This window comes from Nuphar pumila, chromosome 3 (genome assembly GCF_984573655.1).
Source record: "Nuphar pumila chromosome 3, dmNupPumi1.hap1.1, whole genome shotgun sequence".
Taxonomy (NCBI): domain Eukaryota; kingdom Viridiplantae; phylum Streptophyta; class Magnoliopsida; order Nymphaeales; family Nymphaeaceae; genus Nuphar; species Nuphar pumila.
Window position 1 is genome coordinate 27,222,023 of NC_143251.1, and position 10,849 is coordinate 27,232,871.

The 10,849-nt window shown below is 38.8% G+C and overlaps 1 protein-coding gene across 1 annotated transcript in view; it reads left to right on the plus strand.

The window, feature by feature from the left end:
* LOC149842394 (SH3 domain-containing protein 2-like) overlaps positions 1–10,619 on the plus strand; it is a 33,725-nt gene extending 23,106 nt beyond the window's left edge. The window contains exons 8-10 of the mRNA XM_089999136.1: positions 632–778; positions 886–960; positions 10,268–10,619. Of these exons, the coding sequence (XP_089855262.1) occupies positions 632–778; positions 886–960; positions 10,268–10,384 (339 nt within the window). The 3' untranslated portion in view covers positions 10,385–10,619. The remainder of the gene's footprint in view (positions 1–631; positions 779–885; positions 961–10,267) is intronic.
* Positions 10,620–10,849: the final 230 nt, after the last annotated feature.

The window sequence follows — 10,849 nt, forward strand, 5'->3', positions numbered from 1 at the left end:
TAAAACTTAAATGTTGCTGATGTGGATGACTCCAAGTGAACACTTTTGAAGTTTTTGTTTTTTGGTGAGGAAAAGAACAGTTTTTGAAGTTTCAAATTAAATGTAGAAAACAAAAGGGGAACCATCCCTTTAAATAGTGGTGGGAGGGGCGCTTCTTCCCCCTCCTCATCTATATGATACTATTTTTTGTGTTTTTAGTTTCTACTTTATGTTGTTATGACATATAGAAAAGCACTTATTCCACTTCCCTTTCAATGCGGGATTATTTTTGTGTATATTATTTATAAAAATATAATATTTTGTAACTGCCAATACCAATGTGTATTTATTCATAAATTTTTACAATATTTTTATTACACATTTAAATATTTTTATTACATATTTAATATGATATATTTTTTTAAAATCGATATTTTCCCCCAAAAAACATGAACTTTGAAATTCTCCTTAGATATTCCATTGCCGAGAATTTCCCGATAATGATATTTGTGACTGTATTAAACATTTTTTTTAGGTTATATTTTCATTGTCATTTTCTCATGCACATGCACATTAAGAAGCATAGCAATTAGGATATTATGGTGTCGAATGAAAAATTTTTGTGCCTACTTCTTTGGGTTTTATTTGGCAGATGGTATCTGAACGTCAACGTATTGAAGCTTCTCCCATTCCAACTGTTGATAATCCCCCTCCACCTCCTTCATACGAAGAGGCTAATGGTGTATTTACTTCTGCAGCTTATGATAGATCAACTGATACGACCTACTTCTTGGGAGAGGTAAAATTTTGTGTTGCTTGAACTGATAAATTCATCAGCTTTAGCTCTTCAATGGTGTTTTTGACTTCTGCATGGAGATTAAATCCTTGTGGACTTTCTATTGGCAGGTTATGCATCCACATCAAGCTGAATCTGATATCGAGCTTAGCTTGTCTGTTGGGGACTATGTTGTTGTTCGGAAGGTTTTTCTTTTAACCCTATTCCTGAAAATTTTTGCATATAACATTTATTAATACAGGTTTGAGTAGCTATTGTGATGATGTCTTGTTTATTTAAGATTTTGATTCAGAAAGAAAAATCAGACTCACACAAGCTTATCATGAGTTCTAATTATTTTGGAGAATAGTTATGAACTGTTGGCCTGCATATTGTGTTTGCCTATACTGTTAAGTATGAATTATCAAACTAGTGAACCACATAATACACACATGCTTGCATTGTTTGTTAGCATGCTAGCAAATTAATACATATAAATGTATTCCTGTTTTTGAATCTGAGGTTGCATGATCCATCAAAGGTTCTTGATTGGTGATAGGCATAAAATGATCTATTTTGCTCTACATTTGTTTGAAGAAAATGCTGTCTCCAAAAAAAAAATTCCATCCGTTCTTTGCTATTCTGTCATTTCTGGTTTCTCTCTCCCAGTTCGTTCCATTCTGCTGAGGAACTATATGCATTGAAGCCTTGGGTAATAAAAGAATAAAATGTTGGCCATATTTTTGGACCTCTTTCACTATAGGCCTGTAATTTGTTAACATTGGGTCCCGGATATCAAGCTGTGGCTCAAAGTGGATACAAGCTCTGGTGTATGTTGACCATGAACAAAACATATGCAGTAAAAACTTCAATGTTTCCAAACTTTGTCATCTTTAGAGTTGGAATTTCCAAGGTTATTTCCTTAGGCTTCTATAGAATGTATTAAACTTCATATGTTGGGGTTGGCAATAACCAATATTTAGCCTATTTCTGCAGATCTCAGTCCTTTGTCCCAACAACTCCATTTTGATGTGGGGTATAGGTCGGGAATATGGATGATCAAATACAATTGAGCTTGATGTATATTTCTGCATTTTTTAGATTTTTAAACTTTAAAAAAAAATCTATTGAACGTCTTTATTATAATCTGAAAGATATTACAAAGTTAAATCAATGGTTCTTGTGCTTATCAAGAAAAACTGTGAATTATTACTGTAGATTTTGAGGAGGTTGTCCAACTCCAAACATCAAATGGAATTGATAGTCTTTTTTAATGTTTTTTTATGTTGAAAAGAAAACCACGACTCTTTCTGAAGTTGCACTCAGCTCAGATAGGGCACAATTTGTTACATTTTATTAGATGTTACAAATTTTTTTGTGTATTATGATGATGTTGGGATAAACCACCGCGTTGGTAGTGGTTACCCACGATGTGGATAACCCTCTCCCACGAAAGATGTTCCTTTCGTTAAACCCGCATAGAATCAGGAGGAACAATTATGCAAACCGTTCCCACTCTGTGCCTATAAAGGGGTATCATGAGCGACCCCCTGATCACGACAGATACAGAGGAAAAACATGAGAGAAACAAGGGTCGTATCCCTTACCTTTTCATTCAGAAATTTTTCCATCCGGTGAGGGAACGGTGATGTTGCTCACCGACTGCATCCAGTGGCCTGCGCTTGTGAAAGGCAGCAGTCCGACTGAGGAATGAAGCTTTCCTCTACTCCATCCACCACCAGGGGCTTCTCCTGCTCCATTCGCCGCCACCAACCACCAATCTCGATTCACCGATGGCGGCATCAGGTACGCCTTCCAGATGGTTTTCTGTTTATGCGCAGGCTGAACCCAACAATGGGTTATGGGCCCACGATTCCAGTTGCGCCTATGCTCGTCCGACCGGTCTTCTCTACCAGCCGAGGCTTCATCCGCTGCGCTTTCTCCCTTGCAGGGCGCTACTGGTCGGTCGTTGAGTTTGTCGTCGTCCATGGCCGACATTGCCTCCTTTTGCGGAGTACCGGGTTGCCAAAGGTAGTGCCTCCCCACCGCCGACCGCAAATGGGTGGTGGAGACTGCTGCCAGCGACGATTTGTTTGTCGGACCGGCGGCGGCGCTCGCTGAGAAAGGGAGAGAGAGAGAGAGAGAGGAAGCGAGACGATTTGGGGTTTTTCGAAACCCTAAATCGTAAAGAGAGTATTTATACTCTTGGGTCGGGTCTGGACCCGGCCCTTGCCCCATTTGCATCGACCCATAATAAATTGAATTGGGTCCAAGTTCGGATATGGACCCTCCCCAACCAAATTGATCCATCAGGTAATCTGGATCGGATCCGGGATTTGGGTTGGGACCCGGTTCTGTAAAGATCCATTACCCGCAAGGATTTGGGTCGGGATCTGGTCCATAAGCAGATTTGATCCATATTACTTGACCCGATCCATAAAAGTCTTTTTGGATCGGATCCGGTTCTCGGGTAATGGATCCCAAATCCTTTTGACCCCGACCTATTATGATTTTGGATTCGGGTCAGGTCTATGAGATTCGTTTTGGATTTTTGGAATCCTATCTGATCCACTAAGTTCTTTTGGATCGGATTGCGGTTCAGACCCAGATCTGGTGACCCGTACTGACGCATGATATCGATCCAGGTCAGATCCAGATACAGATCTTCGGGTCTCAGATCCCGAATCTAAAAATCTTTCTCTGGATTGGATCCGGGTAAGCCGGACCGGTTCTGTTAGTGGCAGATCCAAAATCTGATTTTAAAACCGGATTATACGGTTTTGGATCCGTCAGTCTGATAGAACCGGATCTGAATGATCTGTAATAGGGTCTGAACCGGTTCAGTCAGTTCGGCCTGTTTCTGAATGGATTCGGGTCTCTTTGGAACCGATTCTCAAACAACCGGTTCAGAGTGTTACAGACTCGGTTCGATGTATTCTAAACCGATTCAGAGCTTGTTTTGAGTGGTTCAACCAGTTTTGGAACCGGTTCGGGGGTCTTTTGACAGGTTCATCCAATTTTGGGACCGGTTCTGGGGTCTTTTTGACTGGTTCATCCAATTTTGGGACCGATTTGGGGGTTTATTTGGCTGGTTCTTTCGGTTTTGAGACCGGTTCGAAGGTTTTATAGTCGATTCATAAGGTTTGAGAATCGATTCAAAAAATTGGTGATCGTTTCAAGCTTTTATTTCATCGGTTTACCAATGTTTACCATCGGTTTATTTCAAGTTACAACTTGTTTAAAGTGTTAATTCATTTTTTTTATGAATATTCAATATTGGCATTAAGGATAGTAAGATGATTTAGTCTATTCATGTCACCAAAGTGACTGAATACACGTATGTTGTCGAAAAGTGTCAGTATTATCATACAGTTTTTAGCCAATATGAATGTTGTACTTAGATTTGTGAAGCGATAAATGATCCAAAAGAAGTTTTATCGTGTTTAGAATTTAAGTAGGGTAAAATAAGGTAAATGTGTCGAGATACATCGCACACGTGTATCCAAAGGTACCTTGTGTCAATGATCTAACTTCACAAGAACCTTAGTTTTATCAAATATGGTCGGCAGGTGAAGTGGTTTCGCGTGTTGGAGCTCTTACCAAAGTAAGGCTTCAATGACCCCCTATACTCGCTTGAAAATAAGCATATTAAGGGCCTTTATTAATTTGCTTTTTTCATTAAGTTTTGTCTCGTACGAATGCCTTTTTTATACATACCTTTTGTCGTGCAGTTTCTAGTGCTGTGATTTTATATGACTCTAGTTGTATTCTCTTTCTAGATAGATCGAACTTTAGTAATGGGAAATAGATTGTTTTCTTTATATTAGGTTATATGGATTTAGATCTGGCCCTAAGGATAGATGAACCCGCTGCCTTGAATGATCAAAGCACTGTTGATCAAAAGAATGCTTTTGAAAAGTGAAAGCATTTGAATAAACTTAGCATGTTGCTTCTGCAATCTAAGGTGGCTAAGAATATTCGAAGTGTCATCCTGCAATGCATGACAGTGAGAGAATTTCTGAGTGCTATTGAAGTACAATTCGTGAGTTCAAACAAGGTCAGAACCCGTACCCTCATGTCAAAGCTCATATCTATGAAATATACTGGAAGGGGAAACATTCACTAGCATATTTTGGAGATGAGGAACATAGCGTCTCAGCTGAATGACATGAAGCAGACCATTTCTGATTCTTTCTTAGTTTATTTAGTTCTAGCATCCTTACCCTTGGAATGCAGACCTTTCAAAATCTCTTAGAATACACATAATGATGAATGAACGTTTAATGAACTTATGTCCAAGTATGTTGAAGAAGAAGATAGATTGAAAGGAGAGAAGGTGCAGAGTGCACATAGGGCTTCTCATGCACCCAAGATAGGACATAAGAAGAATGCATTTAAGAGAAATGCTAGGAAGAAGCCAGCAGGGGATAAGACATCCCAAGGCAATATCTCCGACTCTGCTCCCATAAAGTGCTTATTTTGCAAGAAGAAGGGACACAGTAAAGCATATTGCATAAAGTACAAGTGGTTGGAAAAGAAAGATAATTTGTCATTTGTTTTTCATAAATGTAATTTATTACAAATTCCTGAAAATAGCTGGTGGATTGATTCTGGTGCTATTGTTCATATTTTCAACTGTCTACAGTTGTTCATAAGCAGAAGAGAACCAACAATGCATGAGAAGAGCATCTATTTGGAAAACAAGATGTGTTCGCATGTGAAAGGTGTTGTGACCTGCAAGATTACTTTAAATACAGGCGTAGATTTGGATCTTCATGATGTCTTTTATATTTCATCATATAGTAGAAACTTAATTTTAATTTCAAAATTGGATATTGTTTTAAGTTTGAAAATTCTAAATTGTTTATTTATAGAAATTCTGTTGAAATTGGTTCTGCATTAGTTTATGATGGTTTGTATAAATTATACTAGAAGATCTAAACCCAAGAGTCTTTGACTTCTGAATACACATTGGTTGAGAATAAACGTAGCATGATTAATGATAAATCCTACATGCTTTGGCATCGAAGGTTGGGTCATATCTCTGAAAAGAGAATAAAGAGACTCGTAAATGAAGGAATCTTGAAATCTCTAGATTTTACCGACAATGACCCGTGTGTTGATTGCATAAAGGCTAAGTATACAAACACATATAAAGATGGTTTCAAATGTAGTAGTGAGATATTGGAGATAGTCCATACGGATGTATGTGGACCGTTTACCCCCTGTTACAAAGGCGAGAAATATTTTGTCACCTTTATTGATATGTGACAAAATATTTCACCTTTATTTACGGTATATGTATCTCTACTTGATTTTCGAAAAATTTGATGTTTTCCAGATGTTTAAGGAATTTAAGAAAGAAGTAGAAGAACAAACCGATAAAGTTATTAAAATAGTCAGGTCTGATAAAGGTGGCAAATATTGTGGTAGGTTTACTGAGATGGGGCAAAGGGAATGACCATTAGTGCGATTTTTAAAAGAAGAAGGCATTGTGCCTCAGTATACCATGTCTGGTAGTGCCTACCAGAATGGTGTAGCTGAAAGGAGAAGTCATACGCTTAAAGAAATAGTCAGGGCTATGTTGAATTATTCAACACTTCACATGAAGTTGTGGGGTGAAGCCTTAAGAACAACTGTGCATATTTTGAATAAGGTACCTACAAAATCTGTGCCTAAAACTCCTTACGAGTTGTGGACAGGTAAAAAACCATCACTATCTTATATGCATATATGGGGATGTCCTGCAGAGGTTAAGTTATATAACCTCCATATTAAAGCCTTTGATCCAAGAACAACCAGTGGATATTTCATTGGTTATCCAGAAAGATCAAAAGGATACAAGTTTTATTGTCTATCTCATTCACCATAGATTATTGAAATGGATAAGGCAAAATTTTTTGAAGATGATTCAGTAGGATTAAGTGCATTTCAAAACATTGGTTTTGAGAAAATACAGGATTCACTTTCATTACCTGTTAAGGAAAACACCGAGAGATACCACATTATTATCCCTAATGTTGATGTGGTTGAACACTTGGTTGTTGATGCACAAATCCAAAGTGAAACTATTGTGGACAATGCAGATGAGCACGAACAGGATGAACAGGTTCAATCTGAGTCTGAAGAACGACCTATTTGGAGATCCACAAGAGTTAGGAAATCTATCATACATCCTGATTGTGTGGTGTACCTTCAGGAGCCTGATGATTTCATAGATATAGATGATGACCCGTTGTCTTTTATGGAAGCTGTTGAAAGCAAACAATCTTCGCACTGGATAAAAGTCATGAAATAAGAGTTGGACACTATGACTAAGAATCAAGTGTGGGATCTTGTCGAGTCACCTAAAGGAGTAAAACTCATAGGGTGTAAATGGGTCTTTAAGACCAAAAGGGACTCCAAAGGTGACATAGAGAGACATAAGGCAAGCTTGGTTGCTAAAGGGTTCACCTAGATGGAGGGCATTGACTATAATGAGACATTTTCTCGTCTCAACTAAAGAGTCAATGAGGATAATTTTGACCCTCGTAACTTATTATGACTTAGAGCTACATCAGATGGACGTGAAAACGTTCCTCAATGGGGATCTGAATGAAGAGGTATACATGGAACAACCTCTTGGTTTATCTGAATATGATCGTTTGGTTTGCATGCTTAATAAATCAATATATGGACTTAAACAGGCCTCCCGACAGTGGTATATTAAATTTTTTCAAGTAATTGTGACTTTCGGGTTTACAAAAAACATTATTGATCAATGTATATACCTTAAGGAAAGTGAGAATAAGTTCATTATATTGATGTTATATGTGGATGACATTTTGCTGGCAACCAACGATATAAAGTTACTTTCAGAGACAAAACAGTTTCTTGCATCACATTTTGATATGAAAGATATGGGTGAGGCTGCTTATGTTCTTGGCATTGAGATCCGTCGAGACAGAGCAAAAGGTTTTCTAGGCCTCTCCCAAAGATCCTACATAAATAAAGTGTTAAAGCGATATGGGATGGAGAATTGTTCTCCTAGTTCAAAACCCATATCAAAAGGTGACAAGCTGAGCCTAAAGGATTGTCCACAGGACGATGTTGACAAAGCACATATGAGTGCTTATCCATATGCATCAGTTGTTGGCAGCTTGCAATACGCGTAGACTTGTTTTCGTCCAGATATCTCTTTCACAGTAGGAGTGCTTGGTAGATTTCAGTCTAACCCAGGCATATTCCATTGGAAAGCTGCCAAGAAAGTCTTGCGGTATTTGCAAGGGACAAAGGACTATATGTTGATGTATCATAAAGTTGATCACCTTGAGGTCATTGGCTACTCAGATGCGAACTTAGGAGGATGCCTTGATAGTAGAAAGTCTACTATTGGGTACGTCTTCTTACTTGCTGGGGGCGCAATTTCTTGGAGGAGTGGAAAGCAGACGACCACTGCTGCTCACACCATGGAGGCAAAGCGATATGGGATGGAGAATTGTTCTCTTAGTTCAACATCCATATCAAAAGGTGACAAACTGAGCCTAAAGGATTGTCCACAAGATGATGTTGACAAAGCACATATGAGTGCTTATCTATATGCATCAGTTGTTGGCAGCTTGCAATACGTGCAGACTTATTTTCATCCAGATATCTCTTTCACAGTAGGAGTGTTTGGTAGATTTCAGTCTAACCTAGGCATATCCTTTTGGAAAGTTGCCAAGAAAGTCTTGCGGTATTTGCAAGGGACAAAAGACTATATGTTGATGTATAATAAAGTTGATCACCTCGAGGTCATTGGCTACTCAGATGTGGACTTAGGAGGATGCTTTGATAGTAGAAAGTCTACTATTGGGTACGTCTTCTTACTTGCTGGGGGCGCAATCTTTTGGAGGAGTGGAAAGCAGACAACCACTGTTGCTCACACCATTGAGGCAAAATTCATAGCATTGTACGAGACTACCTCGCAGGCCATATGGTTGAAGAACTTCATATCACAGTTAAAGGTGGTCGATTTTATTGAGAAACCATTGAATGTCTACTACGATAATGAAGTTGTGGTGTCCTTTTCGAACAACAACAAAAGTACTACGTCATGCAAGCATATGAAGCTAAAATATTTTGTTGTTAAAGAAATGATAGAGAATCATCTAGTGCATATTGTCAATATTGGTACCAAAGAAATGATTGTTGATTCTCTTACTAAAGGGCTAGCACCGGGATTATATTCTGAACATGTATTGAGGATGAGCTTGTTAAACTCTTTTTGACATATGCATATGAATAAAGTGATCATATTCAGTTCATTGATTCTTGTTATTACTTGTTTGTTGTTAATCTCATAAGGATTAGAGATTCAACTAAGGATCTATAGAATAGATTATAAAGGCCAATCTATTCATCAAGTCATTCCCATAAAGTTTTCTGATTAAGGGTTTATCGTTAGAACAAGTGAGAGAATGTTGGGATAAACCACCGCGTTGGTGGTGGTTAGCCACGATGTGGATAACCCTCTCCCACGGAAGATGTTCTTTCCGTTAAACCCGCACAGAATCAGGAGGGAACATTTATGCAAACCGGTCCCACTCTATGCCTATAAAGGGGTATCATGAGCGACCCCCTGATCACGGCAAATACAGAGGAAAAACAGGAGAGAAACAAGGTCGTATCCCTTACCTTTTCATTCGGAAATTTTTCCATCCAGTGAGGGAACACTGATCCTGCTCACCGACTGCATCCAATGGTCTGCACTCGTGGAAGGCAGCAATCCGGCTGAGGAGTGAAGCTTTCCTCTACTCCATCCACCACCAGCGGCTTCCCCTGCTCCGTTCGCCACCACCAGCCACCAATCTCGATTCACCGATGGCGGCATCAGGTACGCCTTCCAGATGGTTTTTTGTTTATGCGCATGCTGAACCCAGCAGTCCATGCCAAATTATTTCCTGTGAGCTGAATTTCTTCTGATCGATTGTGGTAGATAATGTTGATGGATGTTATGATCTGGGCCTTATATAAACATTTTTCCATGTCCAGATAATTCAGTGCCTGTCACCTTGTATCTGCAGCTTTGTTATTGGTCACTTACTTTTCGGCATTATTCATCATGTTCTTTTAAATCAGATACCTTGCATTTTGTGAAATCTATTAGGTTTACAAGCCTCTTGGACTACTTCATGAGAAGTCTTCTAAGTTCCAATCAAATATTTCACAAAATAGCCTTGTATTATCTTCATAATGGTAATGACGATGGTGAAATCCTCAATTATAGTGTGGCCTTCTGGGACAGTTTGTTCAGGAATTCCTATATAATTAAGTACTTGGTTCCATAGATATCTCAAAAGTTTGTCTCTAATTTGTCAGTGGCATCTGCAATGTAACGTTATAGCTGTGCAGAGACAAGCAGCCTTGATATGTTACTTTTAATACTTTACCTGCACTTGCTTCAAATATGGTATTGTGTTCATCTTTTTTTTAGTGTGAAAATATGGCGTTCTGCTTGTCATAGCTGTCTTATTTTCGTTGAGCTGCTGCCAGGTATCTAATAATGGATGGGCTGAGGGTGAGTGCAAGGCGAGGGCTGGTTGGTTCCCTTTTGAATACGTTGAAAGACGGGAACGTGTTCTTGCGAGCAAGATGGCTGAAGTCTTTTAGGGTTTTCTCTGTTGGCATTGGGAAGCAGTCAAAGCATAAATATACTGTTGCATGTGTTTACAGGAGAGACGGCACATTAATCATACAAAGTGGGATACTGTTCTGGTGTATGTTTTCTTTCTCTCATATCGGTACCATATGTATGTCCGAGTCTGGTGGCCATGAAACACTTGTAATGTTGGTGTTCTGCTCAACTTCACCATATAAATGTTAATTGAATTATTGTTTCAACAAATTATATTGGATATCTTCTTTTTTGCTGAGCAAGCGGCTTGTATCATATGGTGGGTTACTGCTCTGTCAGTCAACGTGTTTCTCGTAGACAGAAATTAAAGGAAACAAATATGGTGCTACCAAACCTCAATTTTGCTTTCGCTTTTTGAACTTTGTTCAAGCCCACTGCAGGCTGCCTCAAGGATGTAGCATTGATCCAGGCAACACAAGTTTTGTGTCACTGAAGCCAAA